Below are 24,320 nucleotides of genomic sequence, written 5' to 3'. Positions count from 1 at the left end.
AGTCCACCAGGCTCCTCTGTCTATGAGATTCTGCAGACAAGAATACTGGAGTGAGTTGCCATGCCCTCCTTCACGGGATCTTCCCACCTCAGGGATCGAACCCGTGTCTCCTGTGTCTCCCACTTTGCAGGCAGATTCTTTACCACTGAGCCACTGAGGAAGCCCGAATTGGAGTGGGGATTAATGCATACTGATTAGTCACCAGGCGATTCTGAGGCACAGGCAGCACTCTGACTACCAGGGAGTCACAGATGCCTGAGGGATGGGAGGAAAGGTGCTGCCCATAGGAGATGGAGTCAGGAAGCTCCCCGGTTTCTGTCAGAGCCGGGAGTGGTGGCCTGGAGCTCCCATCTCTCTGGGGCTTGGGCCTCAGTTTGTGCTGTGCGATATACTCAGCACCTCCTGTGGGACCACTGCATTCATTGCTCCCCCACGAGGAGACAGGCCGTCCTCGAGAGCACACAGCTGGAGGAATGGCAGGGATGGGCCCGGGGCACGGGCAGTGTGACCACAGAGACCCCCATCGCGAGAGGATGTCCCACATAAGATTAGAACTAGCAGCCCAGCTGGAAGACGAAGGTGGGGCCACCAGCATGTTGGCTGGAAACTCTGAAAGGCAAGCAGCACCAGCTGCAGAACTTGGGCCCCTCTTCTGGGGCACCTAGGGCTGAAGAGGGACCCAAAGATACAAGGAGAGGAAGGTGGAGGGTGTAAGGCATCCATAGTCCCCCCACTCCTCAAAAATAACAGCCTGGATGACCTCAGGTCCAATCCAAGATGTCTGCTCGCTGGAGAACTGCCTCCCCATCCCTGCCTGGAGAGGTGCTCTTCTGCAGCCTTCCTCATCCAGGAGCAGCTGCATCTGATCCTCTTCAGATCACATCCCTGGACCACTGTACTTGTGTAAGCCCTTGTGTTATTAGCATCTTACCATCTCAGACCTTTGTTAATTGATCAAAGGGTTAAAGTATAAAAACTATGCAGCTTTAAGGAAAATGTCGATCTTAATGCGTTTCTTTAATCTATAACAATGACTGGTTTTAGTCAGGGCGCTTCAAATGCAGCTATTGTGGAGTCCCTGCCCTTGTATCAGTGGTTAAGTGTCCCGGCCCATTGAGATAGCTTTAGAAAGTGCAAAGGCTACGCTAGCACGTCTTTGTCTCCTCGTCTTTTAACTGTAAAGAAAAAGATGTCCTTGTATCAAGCCTCAGCATTTATGTGAAAAATGAAATCGGGTTCAGTGTGTGCATAGATTTTTCAGAGAGATTAAAGTGGGCATCACGCAATTTTTCTCTACAAAAGGCCGCCTTTGATGTGCTTTCTGTCTATTCACGCAGAAGTGTCAGCCTTTGTTTCTGAGCCGCAAAAGAGCGTCCGCTTGTCACCGGCGCATCCTCATACCTTTGTGTGGGGGCCTTGTTCCAGGTGGGTCTCGTAATTCAGAGATAATGTCACAAGAGCGCGTACACTGTGACCAGACGGCAGGCTGCCTCGGCAAGATAAATGCCAAGGCAAAGCCCAGAGCGCTTATCAAAAATGATCAGGAAACAAAACTAAAACATTTATTTCTGAGCGTCTGATTGTAATCCCGGGCTCTCGGCATTTCATCAGCCACATAACAGAAAGTTGCTGCTTGGCACTGGCTTTGTTCTGTGCCTAGGTTCCAGTTTGAGTCTGCCTTTGAGGTTTTACTACAAAGAAAACCCGTGAAGTGGTTGCATAACAGGGTCTGGGGGCCGGAGCACGTGCTTGCAGCCCAGGTCAGTCCAGGACTGAGGGAGTAGAGTGGAGATGCTGGGAGCTGGGCAGTTCCCATAAAGCATCTTCTGGGCACTCACCCCAGGGATAAGGGTCCATGGTTGGTTCTGACTCATAGTGGGGTTGATGCCTGTTCTACTCCAAGGGGATCTCAGGCACAGAGGGAATCCGGGGCACCTGGCTGAGCCTCTGGGCTCTCGGCAGAGAGAAATCTACACCCTTAACCCCTGTGCTTGCCCACATCTTCAGCGTCCTAGCTGCATCATCGCCAGTTGCTAAAAATACCCTCACAAAGGACTCTGAGTTTGTCTTATCAACTAAAACTATGCCTGTCTTTCTAAGTTTGTTGAGACCATCTTCATCTCTGAAAAAAAAAAAAAAAAAAAAAGGCAGGGTTTTTCTCCTTAAATGAAAGTGAAATCCAACAGACCTTTTTTTTTCTTGGCTTGGCTTTATATTCTTTTTGATGGCAAGTAGGTGTTTTAGGAGAATCTAACTTTTTGTGGATGTTTTTGTTAATGCTACTTCCAAATGAAAACTGCATATATATCTTATTTTAAAACAGCCTCCCAAACAGCGAAGGCTGCATCCCAAGGACAGCAATATTTAAACGATGGTTTGATCTCTATGCCCCTTGGTTTCCCTTATGTTTCCTCTGCTTCAGTCTTTCTCTGCACATTCAGTCCGTGAGGCCAGCCTGGACATCTAACTGTGGGATACCAAGCATTCTCAGGAGGGGAAGAGAGGGCCCCCTCTGGGACCCCTTGTCAACCCCTGGGGAGGGGGAAAGTGGAGGAGGAGGGGGGAAGGTATCTCTTTTCTACTGCAGTCCCGCCATGACCCACTGCCGCCCACTGAGGCCTCTATGAGCAACTCTGTGTGGAGCCGGAGGGGACGTCTAAGTCACCATCAAATTCTGCCCGCACTCAGCTCCTCGGGACCACCTCCCACCCAAGCCCTTCCCCAATTTAGAGATTCTCGACCCTTTACAAGTCCTACTCTTATTTCCTTCTCTTCATTTTCTATCATGAAAGTGGTGATCCTCTGAGACATACCAAAAACAAAAGAAAAGAAAGAAACAGCCTCTGATATAAATTCATGCCAATATATTTGAAAGTGCTCCCGCAAAAGAAAATTGGAATGTGAATTCTCAGTTAAAATGAGACTGCATTCTCCGGCCACTCAATTACATTCTGCTTTTGTTTGTTTTTCATTTGCGAGTGAGCCTTAACCCACATGAAAATGAAGGCAAGGCTACGCTGTTCTGTCCCAAAGAAGCATTTGGCCACTCAGTGAAAAAGAGCCAGGATCCCATGTATAAATTATTCAGAAATTTGGTAAATAAATGGGCAAACTTCTCGCTGGGGCTATCGCTATTGCATTATTCAGTCCAATAAAGAGAATTTAATTTAATGGGTTTTCAGCAACATTGTTCAGCGAGCAACAAAAGGCATAGTGTCCTTTATGAATAACTGATTTTCCCGGGGCTTTCTGAGGAAAGTGAGTCCTCGTTAACCCTAGAATGGCTAGCTCATGTCATTGAAGCTCGACCACCTGGCTGGGAGGTTGCCCGTCAGCTGCCAAGGAAGGGCCGGCCGGGAGGACCAGGTGCTCTGCCCGCTCCGTCTGATTGTTACAGGGGAATAAACAGCATGATTGCACAGTGTGGCCGGGGGCGAGGGTCCAAGACTGCTGCCAGCCAGGGAGCCTGCTTTCTTCCCGGCTCGGCAACCGGGGCCCCGAGAGCGCCTCTATTGAGAGCAGGTAACGCTGACAAAGCTGCGATGCTGTCTGCTGTAATTAGGACGGGGAAAAAAAAAATCAGACCGTTGAGAACGAGGCAGCAGTGAGCCTCAAGTACCTGTCTCTGCTTCGTAGGGAGCCTCAGGCTTTCAACGCAGGCTGGCAAGTTTCAGCATTGACGTGTAGGAGAAATTCTAGAAAGAAACCTTCATCCTGAGTGACCCTGCTTCTTGTTTCATGTTTGGCTTGATGATGCTGCTTGTTTGCAAGCCTCACACCCAGCCATCACCACACGAGAAGTTTTACTAAGGCCTGAATTCCATGGCAACCCCAAATTCCTGCCTCGTTGATCATCCTTCATAAACTACTGGCCATTTCTCTTTATCTTCCTTCATAAAGCTCTCCAAGTATCAATGTTTAACCACCTGAAGTAGTCCTCACTCTATGCTGCTGTTTATTCTCAGTTATTCCTCTAAAGCACTGCTCCCCGTGTGGAGGTATAAAAGAAAATTAGCCTTATTGGACTTCAAAAAATTTAATTAAGAAATAGGCATTACGACCTTTCTAAGGGGTTTTGAATGTGAAATGGTTCATTAAGTTCATGTTAATAGAAAAGTAAAGAGCGCTTCCCCCAAATGGCAAGGAAAAAAAAAATCGCTCTCTTAACACATTGATTTATTTCATTCGCTAAAGCACAGGAACCATGAAATGGTTCATCCCCAGCAGCACGTTAAATATGTGCAGAAGTCAAATTACAGCCTGACAGCGCCTTGTACTTTGTACTCATGGTGTGTACATTTCAATAGGCTGGAAGGAAAAAGCAAACTCTGGAAAGATCCTTTTATGAAATTAAATTACCTGTGTTGTATGGCTCTGAAGCTGGGTGTGCGGCTGTTGATTCAGAGGGATTTTAACTGTTGCCTGTAGCTTTTCTGTGGGTTAATCCCCCACCCAGGTCAGTCTCCATCATTAGAAAATAGAAAGAAGAAAAATGTTTCCAGTCAGGCATCTAGGCTGTCCAGGGGCACCTAGTTATACAGAGTCATCAGGACTGCCTAGAAGGACAACTGTCAGTTCTTCAGTGTTTTCTATGTTTTTTAATCCAGGGGCAGTCAGGCCTCTGAGTTATAAATCAGGAGAGGGGCTTGAACCACGTCAGGTCATGTGTCCTGGCCTCAGTTGCCACATCTGTGAAAAGGAATGGTCAGTGTGATGATCGTACAAGCTACCAGTGCAGCAGGGTCTGCTGTGGATGCTAGCTTTGTAAAAGTAATCCCGTTTCTCCTGCCCACTCATGGGGTGTTTTCTGATGGAAACCTTCTCAAAGGATGTATTCTCCAGGCCCCACTTTACTTTAAGTACCCTGCAGGGACAAAGGAAACAGATATGGATCCAGTTGTTGGAGAAGAGCCTTTGTTTAGCAAACATTTCATCAGACCTATTATATTTAACACATGGACTAATAGATGGGTTCTGTTATATACCCATTTCACAGGGAGGGCAGGAACTTGCCAAGGCCCGGCACACAACATCGGATCTCGGAGCCCTCCACCCTCATCCCATCAGTCAGCCCTTACCTGGGGGTCTGGTGCCTGCAGGGCCCTGCCCAGCTCCAGCTGATGCACAGGCTCTGAGACTGCGGACTCCTGGCAGGATGGAGGAGGGGCAGGGCCGTCAAGACAGAACTCTGCCCCCTGCCCCCCTGGTACTTGAGCTCAGTGTCTCCTCCCCTAGGACCCAGTGGCCCTGACGAGGCCAGGGCTTTCTTCCTTCTGTTTAGATGGTTCTTCTGCCTCCAGTTTCATGGCAGCAAAGTCCACGATGTCATCTCATTGTCGCCTTTCAGAGCCATCCCTGTGTCTGACTCCCTGCCCACGCTGCTGTTTCTGTACCTCTTTGCCCGGCTTGACCCTGGCTGCCCAGCAGGGACACGGGCCTCATCGCTCTTTTATTGCTGCAGCATCTGTGTCTACCTCGTCCGTCAGCCACCAGGCTGTTCTTCCATCCTGTGTGGAACTGCCTTGGGAGAAGGAATAAACGACACCTTCTAGCGAGCGAAAGGTGGATCTTATTCAGTTGTTTGGCTTAGCAGGAGGAGTATTTACAAATACACTGACATCTGAGCAAACTCATGTAAAGCCCGCCTGTAAAGGCCTTGAATTAAGAGGGCCGAACTGGAAGGCGCCAAGGGGTTTCAGTAGCCCTGTGGTTCCCTGTGGGGGGTGTCTTTGAAGTGCTCTGATAGCGACACGTGCTAGAGGCCACCACATCCCCTAGCGATCGAGTGACCTGTGGCCTGAAAATGAAGAGGTGGCCACGGATGGGGCTGTGGCCAGGCCAGCTGAGAGGGGGCGTTAAAGGCCGTGGGCTTCCCACAGTGCTCCAAGACTCTGAATCAGACTGGACCACAGGGAATTGCCACTTTTGTAGGTCAGAAGCCAGCAGTTTTTCATGATTCAGCCCAATGCATTACTCACCCAGTTTTCAGCAGCTACAATATTTCTGGGATCATTCAACGGAATTTGGAGCAAGGAATCTCCAAAAATGTTCACTGATCCTCTCCGCAGTCTCAATCTCAGTCAAGCTAGAACAGTCTCTGGAAAGGGACCAAAGCTTCACCTTGATCCCCACATTGGGTCTCCCATTCCCCTAATGGAGAGAACAGGGTCCTCTCATTTCACCACCCGCGTTCCAGGGTCATCTCCCACAAGCCCATCGCCGGCCCAACTCCTTGACTCAGAACTGTGCCCACCCCTCGCCTCCCTCCCCTCCCATCCCTGCCCTGACTGGGACGGGGCGGAGGGGGGTCATCCTGGGCTCTGCCCCATTGACCTTTATAGTCAGAAGACAGCCCCGATTCCCTCTCCTCTCTCAGATATCATTTAGTGAGCTTGCACTTGACTGCAGAGTGTATTCTTCACCCTCCTTCCGTTTTGGCTCCACGTCAGCTGCATCTGTATTTTATGCCCTCGTGGTGGAGCTCTGGGAGCCACTGTGAGCCCATCTTTCCCCTCCGCAGCTCAGGGATGACAGAATCTGATAAATTGACAGTCTTCCCGACGCCTCTCCATCGTGGAATTAAGTTTCCTATCTCTGCTTGGTTCCTCTCTCCCTCCCGCTACCTCCCCTGGCTGTGCCCTCACCTGGGGCTGAGCTGAGAGCTGGGCAAATCCACCAGCAGGGAGAGCACCTCACAGGTGTGCGGCACCTGGCGTAGGCAGGCAGGGTGCTGGGCAGGGCTGCCTGCACGGACAGGGGCCTCGGTGTCCGCTGCTCCTGGTATCGAGTGAGCCCCTTAGGCCTGGAGTGTTGGGACACGTTGGATCCTGGGACCAGTAGGTGGAGACTCCCCAAGGGAGCCACCTCCCTGAGATGTCCAGTTGGTTTCAGAGCATCAGGGTAGAACACCTAACAATACCTTGTGTAGTCGTTCCTAAGTTCACCTTGTTATTTCCTTAATTTTTAAAATTGAAGTATAGTTGAATTTTTAAAATTGAAGTTACAGTGTTTCAGGTGTAAAGTGATTCAGTTACACATACATGTTTTTCAGATTCTTTTCCATTGTAGGTTATTATAAAATATTTAATACATTCAATAGGACAGACACACTACTATGTATACCGATAGCTTCCCATGCTATTCAGCGGGTCCTTGGTGTTTATGTTTTATAGACAGTCCTGTGTACCTGTCCTGAGTTCACTCTGAGTGGCTCTCCCTAGAAGGAATTTAAATATAGTTCTCTTGACTTGAAGGGATGAAAGATACTGATGCTTCGCTTGAAAACAAGCGTGCCCCAGGGGGGAGAGGTCCTTCCCTTCCCTTGTCTTCACTTCTGAGCGTTGGGCAGGAAGCATCCCTTTGTTCCAGCTTTGGGGCGTCCTCGACTTGCCCTCTGCAGTTTCAGGGTGTCCCTGGAGCAGAGCCTGCAGAGCTTAGAGGGGCAGAGAGCATCTGTGCTCATGTCAAAAATGCTCTTACCCTTCCCCATCTACTCTGGCTTTGAACCTGCTGCTTTCAGAGCCCAGGCGCCTTAGCTGTCAGTCTCAACACAGCAGCTTCCCTAAAAGCATAACTGAGAGCAGCTGCAGACGCTTCTCCCCTCCTGAAGTCCCGGGAAAAGCCAGTGTGTGGGGAAGGGGTGCATGTGTGTGTGTGTGGTGGTGGGGGAGTGGCTAATCGTGTTGTCAAAATTTGCTTTACCTTTTGCTTTCCTTGCGCTTACGTACACCTCACTCCTCACTGCCTGACCTGCCAAATGCCTGAGGCTCGGTTCTTCAGGGCTTTCCTTGGACACCAAGTCATGGCCACCCCGTGTGTCCCCACTCCTCTGAGTCCTCCTCGCTTCCTCCCACTGCGGATGCTCTGTGGCTATGTCTCAGATGCTATGGTTAAAACCAAGGGCTTAGGATGGTGCAAAAATGTCATCAAAATCTTTATCTACTTTTCTGTTCGGCTTTTCTTCGCTACATGAAATACACATTACAGAATATTGTATTTCTTGTTTGATCTACATTCTGTTCTGTTCTGGAAAGCATGAGAATTCCATCACTGGGAACTGCATTTCTAATCCATCTTAGCCCTTATCAGTGATGCTCTGAAGCCAAGGTTCCTCAGCCTGGGAGGGCATGCCAACCCACTCCAGTATTCTTACCTGGAGAATCCTCATGGACAGAGGAGCCTGATGGACTACAGTCCTTGGGGGTCGCAAAGAGTCGGACACGACTGAGTGACTCTATGAATGTGGTCTCCATTCTCAAGAAAACATCGCAGGCTGGGAAACCTGTCAGGCGACCTCGGTGGTCCTTTAAGTGCACGATTCCGACCAGATTGAAATGAGGACACATTAATGATGAGGTTAATTAGGAAAGCTTGCTTTAAAGGAGCTGAGTGGGCTGATGCATGAGTATTCACAATTGTTAGACCTCATCAGAGAAATACTTCAGTCTTGTGATATAAGTTAAGCTGTTGGTGGTCTGGTTTTTCAGAAATGGACTATATGTTTACATTGCATCTGTGTTTACTCCTTACGTCAAAGGGCTTATTCCTGATTTCTCACAGTTGAGTGGCCCCTGGAGGTGCGTGGCCCAGCCTCTCCAAACACCACAGCCCAGGCTGGGTTTAGATCCCTCTCCTAGTCTCTTCCACTGTTCCCCAAATATTTTCTGGGAGCAATGCAGTGCTCCCCCCAACCCCCTGCCATTTCTGGGAAGATTATTATGTTGAACTATGAAATTACCAATGTTCATTTAATACTTAACTTACTAGAGACTCAGTTTCTTCAGCTTTAAAATGAAAATCACCATACCTTTTCTTCCTAGAATTTTCCAAGAATTATTCTAATAATCTTTGCTCATGGTTGGCACATAATAGGATTAATAATCATGCTTGCATATGGACATATGGGCAGATGGATAAAAATGTTTGCATTTGTGGCAGAACTGAAAATGGCTAATGGATTGTCCCTAAATTTGAATGGTCTTTCTTAAAATTTTAGTGTGGGCAGGATCCATCTAGGAGATGCGGGGGGCACAGTAACCAGCCAGATGTGGGCCCCAGGAAGCTGGATCCTGCCATGATGCAGAGGCCAACAGAGAACAGCTGCTTCTCACATGGGCAGTTAGTTCTGAGACTGGCAATTTCAGGACTTTATGCATTTAACAATGATGAATTTCCCTGGCCAAAAAAGGAGGCCAGCTAGTTTTAAAACAACAAAAGCCAGAGACAAAGTTGTTTGGGGGGAGATCAGAATCTGTTCTTTCAAAATAATTTTTCAGTAAAACATAATTACTTATCTTCCTATGTGCATACAGCATTCAGAATCTGTGTTCCTGGCATTGAATTAGTCAACTGGTTTCCCTTAAGAATTAACTTTATATAACTGTTTTCAAAAGATATGCTGTGGCCTTTATTTTTGGTCTTATTATTTTATTTTTAGTTTTTAATTTTTTACCGATGTATAATTGATTAACAATATTGTGTTAGTTTCAGGTGTACAACAAAGTAATCTGGTTATACTATATATATATGTTTGTATATATCTATATTTTTTTCTTTTCCATTGTAGTCTATTGCAGGATATCAAATATAATTCTCTGTGCTATACAGTAAAAGGTGTGGGGGGGGGGGTGCTGTGTACCATATACACAGTGGAATATTACTCAGCCATGAAAAAGAATGAAATAATGCCATTTGCAGCAGCAAGGATGGACCTAGAGATTGTCATACTAAGTGAAGTAAGTCAGCCAGAGGAAGACAAATATTATATGATCTCACTTATACGTGGAATCTAAAAAATAGTACAGTTCAGTCGCTCAGTTGTGTCCGACTCTTTGCGACCCCATGGGCTGCAGCACTCCAGGCTTCCCTGTTGATCACCAACTCTTGGAGCTTGCTCAAACTCATGTCCATTGAGTCGGTGGTGCCATCCAACCATCTCATCCTCTGTTGTCCCCTTCTCCTCCTGTCTTCAGTCTTTCCCAGCATCAGAGTCTTTTCCAGTGAGTCAATCCTTTGCATCAGTAAAAAAATATAGTAGCAATGAACTTATTTATGAAACAAAAACAGGCTCACAGACATAGAAAACAAACATAGTTATCAAAGGGGAAGAGGAGTGGAGTTAGGAGTATGGGGTTAATGAATGCACACTGGATACTGGAGAGGGTTCCTACTCCAGGAGATCTTCCCAACCTAGGGATCAAACCTGCTTCTTTTGTGTCCCCTGCATTAGCAGGCAGGTTCTTTACCACTTTCACCACCTGGGAAGCCCATGAATGCATACCACTATATATAAAATTATCAACAACAGGATTTACTGTGGTCTTAATTTTTTAGTTCTCTCCAGTCAAGGGAATTGGATGGCATTGCAAATGATTAAAAAGTCCAAGTAGATGCCTTTTAATTTGTCCTTCCAAAAGCTCAAAAGTAAAGCTCGTTAGGTGGCGTCACTCACCTTTAATAAGATTAGCATTGTCGCAAAGTTCAGGGGACCTCCACAGGATAACGTTTGGCCCTTCCCCTAGTTTTTGTCCCAACTGATCACCTGGCTTGTGACACCAGGCAGCTAATCAATTCTGTCACCACTGGAGAGCCCGGGCAATCCCTCTACAACAGGTTCAAGAGGACATTCGCTATAGGGCTGTCTCTATAGAAAATGACCCAGGCATTTCCTTCTGTAGTGAAAATTGTCAGAAACCTCAGTTTACGAAGTAAAAAACTGACATACTTGATCTGGTTCAGGATCAACTGTAGGGGACACCCAACTTTCCTTCACTGAAATGACTATTCCCTGATTTCCCAGGTTGTCTAGTGGTTAAGAATATACCTGCCAATGCAGGGGACCTGGGTTTGATCCCTGGTCTGGGAAGATTCCACATGCCGTGGAGCAGCTAAGCTCATGCACCAGAACGTCTGAAGCCCGCCCGATTAGAGCCCTTGTTCCGCAACGAGAGGGTAGCACCCACTCACTGCAACTAAAGAAAGCCTGCACGCAGCATTGAAGACCCAGAGCAACCAATAAATAAATATTTTTTTTTAATGACTATTCTCTTAGTTCCTGGTCCTCCTGTTTGTGTTTTTAATGAAGAAGAACATGTCCCCTGGAATATTTCCTCACCTGTTAGAGGAAACGATTTCAGGCCCAGGACGAGGGGAGACCCACTGCCTCCACCCTCAGCAGGACCAGGACTCTGGGCCAGTCGCCTGAGCTCCAGCAGGCAGTAAGCGGATCGGCCCGCAGCTCGAAACCTGTCCTGCCTTCCACTCCTGGCTCTGAGGCAGTGGGCTCCACACACCCCAGTCCTGCTTGCTGGCCATCCTGGTAGGTTCCACTCGTGAATGTTGCAGGGGCTGAGTGCCCTCGTGGGCAGGTAGTCTGCCCACCCCGACTCCAGGCACATGGCATGTACTCCTGCAGGTCACCATGAGGCCCCTCTTCCAGATGAGGGACTGAGATTCCAGGAGGCAGGCTACTTGCCTAGGTGATAAGGCCACATTCAGCGGAGCTGCATCCCAGGCAGGGCTGACCTTGACTTGCCACCAGGGTGCAGGAACACCAGGCTGGCATTTCTCATCTCTCTCTCCCTCAGAGTCATTGCACAGAGGCTTTTAACCTCTGCAGTGTTTCTGAGTGACGCCAAGTGGGCACATAATTAAAAATAAGGGTTTTCCAAGAAGCTTTATGACCCTTGGAAAACAACAGTTAAAGAAGAGCCATCCGTTCTCATTGCTGCTCAGTGTTTTTTTGTTTTTTAATATTTATGTATTTGGCTGTGCCAGGTCTCAATCTCAGCATGCAGGATCTTTAGTTGCGTCAGGAGATCTCCTAGTTGCAGGATGTGAGACCTAGTTCCCTGACCAGGGATCGAACCTGGGGCCACCTGCACTGGAGCACAGGGTCTTGGCCACTGGACCACAAGGGAAGTCCCCGCTCAGTGTTTTAATTGTAAAGCACCCAGTGGTCAGCTCTGCTGTGTCCAGCACCCTGACCTCATCATCCCTGCCTGACAGTGCTCAGCCATCCTCTCCACAAAAATGTCCACCCCAAAGAGTTAATTAATAAAACTTTAGAATGTTCTGTTGTTCAAAATGTGAACAGAAATAAGCACAGTATGATCAATCTGGCTTAAACAGGCTGACTTAAATTTCCCAACCTCTGACACTTAAATGAAAGGATAAATTCATATAGTTCATCACTCTGTATCTTGGCTTCCTAAGTCAGTCGTGCAGATAATAATTCAGCTAGGAGTCACCTCTTATGCCAGATTAGCTGTAAAACTTGCCAGTTTATTTTGTGCCATTCTTGGTTCTGGAGACAGACAGAAGGCTCTGATTTGTCTCTTCTCACCTTCCTGTCAGCACCAAACAACAGTATTTATGAGTTGACTTAGCATGAGCGTTGCAAACTCTTGACTAATATTCATACTAAACTGAAACCAATGTAAGAGAGAAGCAGAGACTAGCACTGGGAATCAGACTGGCCTGGACTTGAGTTCGAGTCATGCTCACTTCTAGCTGGATGGACACAGGAGAAGAATGTCTGCTCTCTGCCTTACCATCTGTGAATGGAAGTTTCCAGAAGGTCCAGTGGGCTCATGGCTGCAAAAAGGGCAGTGCTAGACCAACGCTGGGTAGGCTGTTCTTACTTGTTATGTAAAGATTGTTTCTTTTCTTCTGAGAGAGCCGTTATCCCAACAGAACTCAAGCTAATGATGATGTAACCTCACCACGATGTGTTTTAGAATCCCCCTCGAATACTGGAACATTCAGTGTGATGGTCAGGTATTGTCGAAGCCGAGACTTAAAAGAGAGTTGAGTAGCAAGGAAGTGCTTTTCTTACAGCTGAAGGAAGAATTATGGATACAGAAGAGGCACTCGGTAAATATCAGGTGGATGGATAGACAGATGGGTGGATGGGTGAATGGATGGGGGGTTGTATGGGTGCATGGGTGGATGAGTGGATGGATGGATGATGAATGAATGGATGGGTTGGTGAGTGACTGGAAGAAATAAGAAATCGAAGGAAGACAGACCTAGACTGTCTGCTCTGCATGGCTGCCTCCCAGGGGGCGTGTTGGCCTTCCGGTCCAGGGACCTGAGGTACAATTTGCTTCACCTTTGAATTCTGAGGGACAGTTCCATCTCTCTTTAAATAAAGTACAAAATGGCTACAAAGGACATTTTCCTCATCTGGGCCATGTCTCATGCCATTAATATAAAACTGCTGGCTTAATGGAGTTGCTTTTGATCTATTAAGAAAAAGACACACCTAATTCAATTTCGTTATTTTTCCAAGAGTAAGTGTCTTAATTTGCAAGAGAATGATTTGATTATAATTTTAAGTGATACTGCAGTTTTATTTTTAGTCACGAAGATGATATTGAGTGACTCTATAAGGCTCAAATGTGGAAAGTCCCAGAGAATTGTGTGAGTTGGGAATTTTATCTTTAACAGCGTTCTGGGGTTGTTTCTGCGTGTAACGTGATGAATGTATCTTAGTCAGAATTAACAGACTCCCTGACAGGGAGTTTTGTGTATAAAAATATGAAAACCGACAGTTTTCATTTAAAGTATAAAGTAGAATAATCCTAGCATATAAAACCACATAACATCAAGATGCAAATACCCATCATTTTTCATCTGCACATCTTTTTAAAGCACGTGTTATTGTTGAGAGATCTTTCTTATTCTGATGTTTGTTCCCACCGGGATAGTCTTGTTTCTTTATTTCCTCCTGCATTACTCTTAAAAAATGGGAAGTTTCTAGGTACTCAAAGGGATCTACTAACATGTAGTGTAGATGTTGACTCTGTTGTCCTTCAGGTCTCTGTAAAAACATCACCGAGTAGATCTAACCAGGCCTTCTGTTAGCTGGGGCTCCTCCAGTCCCTTCCCTTCAGGGGAGAATTCTGATATCGAGAGGCAGGGCTGTGGCTGGAGCTGGGGCCCTAAGTCAGGCTGCTAGGGTTGGGATCCAGACGCTGCGATCAGGGTGGAGGTCCTGGCATTTACCATCTCGGGGTCTGGAGCCAGACACCACCCTCCCTCTGCCACGCTGCTCCTGTGTGTAAAGAGAGAAACAGTACAGACCATATGTAGAGTCGTGAGGGTAAGTGATATAGATACAGCTTCTGAAAGGCCCCGCACAGTGCCGGATTCCACAAAATGCTCAGTCGTTTCCGCGGTCTCACCATCTACAGAGAGCCTGTGTTTCCCCCCGCTTCCCTTGTGGGGAAATGCTGTTTCCTCCTTTTGTTGGAGGATGCGGTCCACTTCCAGACAAACTGCTTGTAACAGAACTGTATGTAGATATTTTTTGTTTCTCTGCACAGCCTAGAACTAAGATGAACAGAGGGCATAGAACCGCACGTCGAGTCCCTGTGAAACCAGAGTCATTCTAACAGGCGCTGGGAATTCTGTGGTCAACCTTGAAAGCAAAACATAACCATTTCCCATTACATTGACTCCATATGCTTCTTGATCATCACTTTTTTTTTAACCTGACGCTGATCCTAATTCTGAGACAGGTGTAAAAAGAGTAAAAGAGATGCTTTTTGCCCACCAGTTGCTCAAAATCCCTGTCCTGGGGCTCTCTGGGCTTCTCTGGCCCCTCTGGTTAGCGCGGGGCCCAGATCTATTGACAGGCCCAGCTGTGGCCACAGACGGAGCAGGTCTTCAGAGGGCTGTCTGTGCCCACCCTGCCTGGACCCATCGCAGGACAGCTCAACCCTCATGCCCACTCAGCATGGCCTCCGCGAGCCGTTGGCATCACGCACTGTCTCTAATTGCAGGAACTCAGTCGCTTAAACATTGTGAGGCAAACATAGTTTTGCTGCCTCTGATCACGGAGGAGCTTTGTGTTATCAGAATTCCCCCAAATTTCCAGTTAGGTTTCGATCACTGGGGCAGTATTTTTTTCACTGACTGATAAGTCCGTGGCTGTCTCAAGTTGCAAGCGCAGGTCAGCAGCCGTGGTCATCAGGTGTGCTCTGAATGACACCCTATCTTACCCCCTGGAACTGGGTCTGGATGGGCCCTGGGAGTCACTTAGTCCCTCTCACAGGGACAGCTGTCCTAGTCTCCAGGTCACTTGCATCTGGTAAACCCCTAACTTTTCTTGGAGTTTCTTCTTGTCATTTGATAATTTGGTGTTAAGATGAGTATCTGTCTGGAAAGCTCAGATGCCATTAAGCTATAATTATTTTACAAAAATACAGAAATACTATTTTCTGTTTGCAGATACAGTCTTATTTATCATCTTAAAATACAGCTCAAAGTAAACATCATAAAAAGGAGTATTTCCCCCCAAAATTGTTTTCTGAAATGGAAAAAAAAATAAGAAAATCTGTAGAGTTTAGTGCAAATACTTGGGACAAATACTTTTAATTAAAAAAAAAAATATTTAATTTCTTTTTGACTGCTCTGGCTCTTCATTTCTCTGCAGGCCTTCTCTAGTTGTGGTGAGTGAGGGCTGCTCTCTAGTTGTGGTACGCTGGCTTCTCTTGTGGAGCTCAGGCTCCAGGCACGCAGGCTTCAGGAGTTGCAGCTCCTGGGATCTAGAATACAGGCTCAGTAATTGTGGCCCACGGGCTTAGTGGTTCCATGGAATGTGGGATCTTCCCCAACCAGGGATTGAACCCGTGTCCCCTGCATTGGCAGCCAGATTCTGAACCACTGGACTGCAAGGGAAGCGCTGGGACTGGCAAATTTAATTCTTTCTAAGCCCATCCTGACTTCATCTGGACCCAATGGGTTGGTGAGGAGCAACAGTTGAGAATATTTCAGGAAACTTAGGGTCAGAACTTCTGCCAAAGAAGATTTTTTTGTCCTTTTTGATTTTGTTCTCTTATCTATCATGTATCATCACAAATTTATTTTTAGAAGCAACCTGGATAAAAACCAATCCATAGGTCACATGAATTGGCTTTCTTCTCCAAAGTGAGAGTGGTTGGGGACTAAGTATCAGATGGTTCAGTGCAAATCATGTTGCACTAAAACCTGTCACGTATATTATTTAATAATAATTTGCCTCTTACAGTCAGCAGTAATAAAGTCCGCATTTAAAATCCAGGTGCACTGCTATTTTAATTGTCGACCCTTTTTTATTCCTTGCCACAAAGAGGATTCAAGACCTTTAGAGACAGTTCCGCATTTCTGTGTTCTGTTCAGTTGTAACTTCGTCGATGTTAAACGCCAGCAAATTGTCAGCAGCGGTCGTTTGTATGACTGACGTTGGGAGCATACTTGTCAGCTCTCTGGGATGAATGAAAATCTGAAAGAGAGACAGTGCTGGTAACATTGACTCCCTTCCTCCCAGAAACCGAGTTACTGGCATCAATCTGGCACTCTGTGGTCCACATTGATCTGTCACTTCTTGGGTTGTTGCATCAGCAAGGTAGCCAGTGGGGTGTCTGCTCACTCACTCAACCATGTGGCCTCTAGATGTGATTTTCTCATCACTTAGGTTTTTACTGATGTGAGGCTTTGAGGGACAGGGTCTCGGGGCCCTTTCTTGCCTGGTGATTTACAGAAGGTGAGACGAGGGAGCTGGGGAGGATGGAAAGGGAAGCCCATGACTGAGGGTGTGCTCCTCACACATCGATCCCTGTGAAGAGCCGACGTGAACATTTCCAATCATACTGTAATCAATCCTCAAACCCTTGGAGTGCCTCGGACCCTGAGAGTGAGACCTTCCTTTCCCTCCACCCATGAGAACAGACCTTCTCCTAAAGTCTAATTTAATAGCCTGAAAAAAAATCTGTTTTTCCCCCATTTCTATTTACTCTGGTCATTTCCTGTGAATTATTCTTAAACTTGGTTACATGGGTCTTTTCTCCTTTCTTAGCAGTGGTGCACTGGTTCCTCCTCTCCAGGAGTGTACCATTACAGTCTGAAAACTAATCTAATATCTTATGTGTTTAATTTCCTTTTCCCAAACATCTATCTCTTTGGTTACATTGTTCAGTGAAGTTGTCCTCTTTATCCGTTTCCAGGCGGTGACATTTACTTTGAATGATTCATTTATTTGGAGTCTTAAACAGTCCTAGAATTTAAATTTGCATTATATTTGAAAGACAAACAAAATCTTTGTAAAAGTGATGCATGGCTTTAGGCTGTTAGGAGCATCTGCTCCTGTCTTGATTTATTATGGAATTACATCCATTTATTACGGATTATCAAATGCCAGCCCAGCCCACCTATGGAGCATCCCTCTGGCCCCAGCGGCAGGTACCAACCAGAGAAGAGGTTAAGAAAGCAGACGTGAGACATGAACGGAGGCCCTGCCCTCCAGAAACACGTGGTCCAGGGCTTGTCCTGCCCTCTGGCTTCTGCCCTCCCCCTAAAGTGGAGAGGGGGTTGTTCCCAGTGTGCGTCCCTCCCAGGTCTCCTCCAGGACCTTCTCCAGCTGGAGACTCAGAACTCTTCTTCATCTCCCCCCAGAGCTCTGCTGAGCGACAACAGCCGCCTCCTCCCCAGCGCTGCTCCCCTGACCCCACGCAGGCCCCTCAGGCTCCCTTTGCTTCTCCATCCTCTGCATCAGCTTCTGCACCTCAATGCCCTCCAGGCCACCTAAGGCTTGACCCTGGGGCCTGGCCAGAGCGGGAGTCCCCACACCCCCAGGCATCCTGCCATCTGCCACCCACTTCCTTCCCCTCCACCTCTGCTGTCTGGAGGCCCGCATCTCCTCCCGCTTTCTGACCAGTTTCCCTTCCTCAGGGCCCTTCCACACAGGCCCCTCCCTGCCCCCACTCTCCATGATCTCAGGAGTACAGTGTAGACCTGGCTGTTTTCTGTTTCAGAACCCCCAGCAGTGGTTCTCCCAGGGGCTGGAGAGGCCTTGGGCTCCTCCCACCACCGCAGGCCCAAAGGAAGCCCCTCTTTCCCGCTGGGTTCCTGTGACCTGAATAGCAAAAAGAGCCTGAATAAGCAAAAAGAATGAAGTCATTGTTATTTTTAAGGAATTTATAAAATCATCAGGGCTTCTCTGGTGACTCAGTGGTAAAGAATCCACCTGCAAGACAGGAGACCCGGTTCGATTCTCTGGGCCAGGAAGATCCCCTGAAGAAGGAAATGGCAACCCACTCCAGTATTCTTGCCTGGGAAATCCCATGGACAGAGGAGCCTGGTAGGTTACAGTCCCTGAGGCACAAGAGTTGGACACGACTTAGCAACTAAACCACCACCACCATAAAGTCATCAAGGTCTGCAGCTTAAACCTGTGTACTCAAGTTTCCGTTGTAGGTTGACTTTTTATACCCACATATGTTTAAGTTTCATTCAAAGAATAAATAAATCCCAACCTTGCACAAGATCATGGAATTGACTTAACCCCATGTGTTTCAGAATTTATGATATTAGCTGAAAGCAGTTAAGTTAGAAGACCAGGGTTCTAGTCCCAGTTGCACCCCTGAGTAACTGACCCGAGAAAACTCACCTGAACTCTGAGCATCTGTTTCCCTGTTAGTAACATGGAAACCACAGGACTCATCCTAGCTCAGGTGGATCCAGTGTAAAGGAGGCTGTTGCCTAAAGCTGGACACAGAGCACCCCACCGCCTTTGATTATCCACCATGTTCTTTCTGGAAGACAAGGCCTTAGGCCCACATTGGGGATGAGGAGGGACAGGGAATCCACACTCATGGTGCTTCCAGCTTGTGTGCTGGAACCCCAGTCAGTGCTTCCTGCTAGGATTCTGTCTGATCTTCCCACAGCCACGAGAGCTGACGTCACCATCCCCACCAGGCACAGAAGGCAGCCTAGGTTGGGGCCCGGACCCAGGGCAAGAGGGGCGGCTGGAATTCAAATGCAGGCCAGTCTTCCTGAGAAGAGCAAGCTCCTTTCTGATTGTCATGCTGCTTCTGTCACTGCTAAGCATCAAACAGTGATCAGAGTAAACCTGGGGGTTCGGGTTTGAATCCTGAAGCTCTTGCAACCCAGCAGAGTTTATCTTGAGGGTTTCAGAAAGTTCTCTTCGAGGTTTTGTTTGTTATTGTTGTTGTTATAAACCATTTTTAAAGTCTTGATTGAATTTGTTACAGAACTGCTTCTGTTCTGTGTTTTAGTTTTTTGGCCTTGAGGCATGTGGGACCCTAGTTTCCAGACCAGGGATCGAACTCATGTCTCCCTGAATTCTAAGGGGAAGTGTTAACCACTGGACCCCCAGGGAAGTCCCTCTTGGAGTTTTTTGAGAAAATGTAACCAGTGAAGACATATGTAACCAGTAAACCACCCAAGTTTACTCTGATTACTTCTTTATGCAAGTGAAGAACACTGAGTAGAGTAGTAGGTAAAAGACTCAAAACTAGGCGGAAACCAAGATGAGTTTCTAGTTAGTAATTTGAATGTTCTTTGCATTTGGTACTCAAGGGGAAATTTTCTCTTAAAAACTGCTTTGCCTTGTGTGGTATTTAATGAGAGAGTACTTCAGGACAGAATGTCAATTTCACGTCAGTGGACTTACTGAGAGCCAGAGGGCAACCGCTGGCATCAAAACAGGCATTGGCTGTGTGACCAGGTGGCTCCATAGCCACCTGCTTCCTCTGGTCAAAGGTTACTGATCACCCACTGCCTGGAATTACTTCAGCCTTCAGTTCATATCTTAACATGGCTTACACCTTATAAAGTCTTTGGTGTCTAAATTATAAATGCCTTTTTGAATAGCACGCAGCCAGCATTGACGTCCTAAGAATGTTAGGTATGAAAATGTCCCAAGACACTGCTCTTTGTTAGTGGCCCTGGCTAGTACTTCTTAAAAAATTCAACAAAGATTCCACAGCTACATTTTTTAAAGCTACTTAAAAAAGAAGAAGAAGAAGAAGAAGATTCTTGGCACGTGTGAGCTCCTTCAGTTCAGTTCAGTCGCTCAGTCGTGTCTGACTCTTTGCGACCCCATGAACCGCAGCATACCAGCCCTCCCTATCCATCACTAACTCCCAGAGTTTACCCAAACTCATGTCCATTCAGTCAGTGATGCCATCCAACTATCTCATCCTCTGTCGTCCCCTTCTCTTCCTGCCCTCAATCTTTCCCAGCATCAGGGTCTTTTCAAGTGAGTCAGCTCTTCGCATCAGGTGGCCAAAGTATTGGAGTTTCAGCTTCAGCATCAGTCCTTCCAATGAACACCCAGGACTGATCTCCTTTAGGATGGACTGATTTGATCTCCTTGCAGTCCAAGAGACTCTCAAGAGTCTTCTCTTGAGACTTCTCTCAAGACTCTCAAGAGTCTTCTCCAACATTGATGTTCAAAAGCATCAATTCTTCAGCACCCAGCTTTCTTTACAGTCCAACTCTCACATCCATACATGACCACTGGAAAAACCATAGCCTTGACTAGACGGACCTTTGTCGACAAAGTTATGTCTCTGCTTTTTAATACACTATCTAGGTTGGTCATAACTTTCCTTCCATGGAGTAAGCGTCTTTTAATTTCATGGCTGCAATCACCATCTGCAGTGATTTTGGAGCCCCCAAAATAAGTCAGCCACTGTTTCTGCCATTTCCCCATCTACTTGACATGAAGTGATGGGACCGGGTGCCATGATCTCAGTTTTCTGAATGTTGATCTTTAAGTCAATTTTTTCACTCTCCTCTTTCTCTTTCATCAAGAGGCTCTTTATTTCTTCTTCACTTTCTGCCATAAGGGTGGTGTCATCTGCATATCTGAGGTTATTGATATTTCTCCCAATAATCTTGATTCCAGCTTGTGCTTCTTCCAGCCCAGCATTTCTCATGATGTACTCTGCATGTAAGTTAAATAAGCAGGGTGACAATATATAGCCTTGACATACTCCTTTTCCTATTTGGAACCAGTCTGTTGTTCCATGTCCAGTTCTAACTGTTGCTTCCTGACCTGCATACAGGTTTCTGAAGAGGCAGGTCAGGTGGTCTGGTATTCTGCTGTTTCTAAACGGTGCCAGGGTTGGGGTGGTGTCTGTCTTCTCTTTGTCATGGTGTGTACATGTTCTGGCTTGGGCTGCAAGTGAAAATGTACTTGACGATCTTCTGGTCTCACCCCATCCCTCGTAGGTGTTTGTCTGAATGACGGCACCCAATTCAGCACAGTGTAGCCCAGCCTGGGGTGGGGAGTGTCTGCTCTCGTGATAGCAGAGAACCTTCTAGGAAGCAAACCTTCCTGCTCCAGGGCCCCGTTCTGGATGCACCTTTGTGCCCCATCTACTATGGTGCCTTTTTTGAAGACTTTGGCATCCCTAGTGGCTCAGATGGTGAAGAATCTGCCTGCAGTGCAGGAGACCCAGGTTCTATCCCTGGGTCAAGAAGATACCCTGGAGAAGGGAGTGGTTACCCACTCTGGTATTCTTGCCTGGAGAATCCCATGGACAGAGGAGCCTGGTGGGCCACGGTCCATGGAGTCACAAAGAGTCAAATACGACTGAGTGACTGTGTTCTATTTATATTTACATTACTCCATTGTATTTACTGTACCCAAGAACCTCAAAGCTGGATTATTTCCCTCTGGGAGTCCAGTGCTGGATGGAGGTGCTCTTAGGAGCCCAGATCACTCAGCCTTGACAGAGACAAGCTCATGACGGCGGGAGCGTGTCACTCACTCAGGACAAGGCTGCCGGCCACCCGGCGGGTAAGCATGGGGGTGGCATACGCGGCAGCCCTCCGCGGGGACCAGTGAGCTCGGTCAGCGTTGGGGGCGCCCCTCTAGGCGTGTGGCCTCCACCGTGTCTCTAGCCCAGCGTGTGCTCACGTCCAAGCCCCATGTGCACGGGGTCCGGACGCAGCCCAGGCCTCAGGACCCAGCAGGACGGGACTGCAGAGGCCGCGAGCAGGGAAGGGGCGCCGACGGGGCCCCAGGCTCAGGTGGTCGTCAGCCGCAAGTGGAGCTCAGCCCTTTGAGTCATTTGTCACGCCTCGCTCAGCCCCTGCTGGGCCTGCACGTGCCAGCTCAGTGTCACAGCTCCTGTCCGCCAGCCGGCCGCCCAGGCCCAGCATCCTGCTGTTCGCGGCCCAGCGGCTCGGAGGGCCGCGCTCGGTAACAGCCGAGCGCTGTGCGGAAGACGCATGTTCGTAATGAGACGTGAACGGCATTAGTGGGTCCCCCAGGCCACGGGGGCCGCGCCGCAACACTTGGCAGCCTGTCCGAGAAGGCGAGTCACCTGGAGTTCAGCCGGAACGCAGACTCACATGGCCCAGGCCTCAGGCTGCTGCGACCACCGTCCGTCCCTGCAAACCGTCATCCATCATTGTCTTGAAACTCCTGTTCCTTTTGAAAAGTTGCCCAGAGCCAGCCTGAAGGGCGATTCTGGAATGGGCCGGCCCAGGAGAGCTTTCCCTGGTGATGGTCGTGTCCCCTGTGTCTGCACAGTCCAGGCTCTGTGTTCGTGAAATACAGCGTGCGGCACACAAGACCCCTTTTCCTTATTTCTTCATTTTTTATTCATTTAAATTTCAGTGCACCTAGGCACTGAGAGCCCATGGTCCTGTGTTGCACAGCCAGCCCCAGAAAGCCTCTGGGCTCCTCGTGGGCTGAAAACCTTTCCCTGAATGTAATTAAAGGAGGAGGAGCAAAACCCCTTGTAGGGAAAACTCGTGAGCATCCTTTGCCAGAAGAGAGTAGAAGAATACTCTCCTCTTTTAAAATGCATGCCTATTGAACAGCTATTTGGAAGGGCAGAATTTTTCCCCAACTTGCATTATTAAAAGAGGCCATTTTGAAAAGATAGTTTTAAAATTCAGTGAGAAATGCTAGAATTACTCTGGCCTTTCTGGAGCTACAGATAATAAACGGGTGGTAACCCACATTCCCTGTGTTCCTGCAGAATTAGCACGGTTTTCAAAATGACTGAACCACGTCCCTTAACTTCTGCGTCGATCACGGGGAAGCAGGGGGAAGAGCCAGCACGCTGAGTCCCCTGAGTGCTAACTCACAGAGTCCTCCATGCGTCGCCTCCATTCGCTGCCCAATTGTCCTGACGTTATCCTGTTATTGGAAGGCGTGATTCACCTTCCGAGGAAACAGAAGCCACACACAAAAGGGGAAGATTTGCTTTCTGCCCCATGAAAGGCTGCCGCACGCGGGGGTCCTATTGAGACAGCTGGAAAGTTGCTTCAGCGTGTTACGCTTGTAAGTTTTATTGGTGCCTGGTTTTTGATTACACATTTGAATGCGTGTGTTCCAGGGCTGCAGTTTTAATTAAAAGCCAATAGTCCTTTTTTTTAATATTGTGTTGTGTGCTCCCTGGTAGATTCTCCCAGTTAGTTCTTTCTAATAACTAATATTATTTAGTTATTTAGAACTAATAACTAATATTAGTTCCTTCTAATAATTAATAACTTTCTAATGCTCATGGCCTATCTCAGCCTGAGACTCTGGGGCCCTTCAGAGCCAACCTTCCTAGCCTTCTCCCTTCCCAGTGGTCTTATTTTTTAAAGTGTGTATCACCGGTTCTCGCTTGGAGCATCAGAGTGTCAATTCACGTTATCAGTAGGCTGAGAAAAACATCTCCTCCGGGGAACTCAGAAGGGGTGATCCAGCGTTGTCCCATGGTTGTGGATGGAAAGGGATGTGGCTGTCATCCACATCTGTCTTTTTGTTTGTTCCTATCAAGTTGATTGGAGAAGGAAATGGGTATAGCCTTTTGCTCTGATTCTGTGACTATCAGTTTATGTATTTTTTTTAGCGATACTGGTTTGGGTGCAGTTGAAGTCTAAGAGAAGCGCAGGCCTCCGAAATTGGAATGTTTTCATGAATTATGACTCCTATTTTAATTCTCCAATAGGATGCTTATGCACTTGCAAGGTACCCATTCCCCATCCGAGTGTAAAAGGTGTGTGATTGTGTTTAAAACAAAGTCTCTGCTCTGTCACTGCCCTGCATTTCGTTCTGCATGGACACTTGTTTCCTTAACTGACGCCCGCAGCTACGAGGAGAGAGCTCTCTATCTTGAAGCAATAATTCAGAACCACCGTGAAGTCATGACATTTGAGGATTTCACAGCCCAGGTCTTCTGTCCATCTCCCAGCTACTCGATCAGCGGAACTGGTGAGTGGCCACGTGCCCCCCCCACCCAGCTCTGCCCAAGACCCTTCAAATGCTCGAGCCGCAGATGTACACCTGTTTTTCACAGATAAATGCCCACAAATTTAAGAAGCGCGTTCTCCCCCCTGAATGCACTAATGAATATCAAAAGGAGTGATGACATTCATTTTAATTTGTTTTGTGTCCGAGCTGTTCGCCAGGTCCTTTCCTCCCACCATCCCGTTAACCTCCGCCTCCAGCGAGGTTAATGAACTTGTTCTCAGCCCCGTGCTCTGGTTCATTCGGGAGGGTGGGTTTCTTGCTGAGCTGGGAATAT

At 47.5% G+C, this 24,320-nt stretch overlaps 1 protein-coding gene across 4 annotated transcripts in view; it reads left to right on the top strand.

Annotated features, from left to right (window-relative positions):
- RALGAPA2 (Ral GTPase activating protein catalytic subunit alpha 2) overlaps nt 1-24,320 on the top strand; it is a 294,158-nt gene that overhangs the window by 249,210 nt on the left and 20,628 nt on the right. For all 4 annotated transcript variants that reach the window (XM_043478794.1, XM_043478793.1, XM_043478797.1 and 1 more), the window contains one exon: nt 23,886-24,007. In XM_043478794.1, coding sequence (XP_043334729.1) covers nt 23,886-24,007 — 122 coding nt within the window. The remainder of the gene's footprint in view (nt 1-23,885; nt 24,008-24,320) is intronic.

The sequence above is a fragment of the Cervus canadensis genome, chromosome 10 (genome assembly GCF_019320065.1).
Source record: "Cervus canadensis isolate Bull #8, Minnesota chromosome 10, ASM1932006v1, whole genome shotgun sequence".
Taxonomy (NCBI): Eukaryota; Metazoa; Chordata; class Mammalia; order Artiodactyla; family Cervidae; genus Cervus; species Cervus canadensis.
Note: the sequence above shows the minus strand (reverse complement) of the source record. Positions and strands in the feature narration are given on the sequence as shown.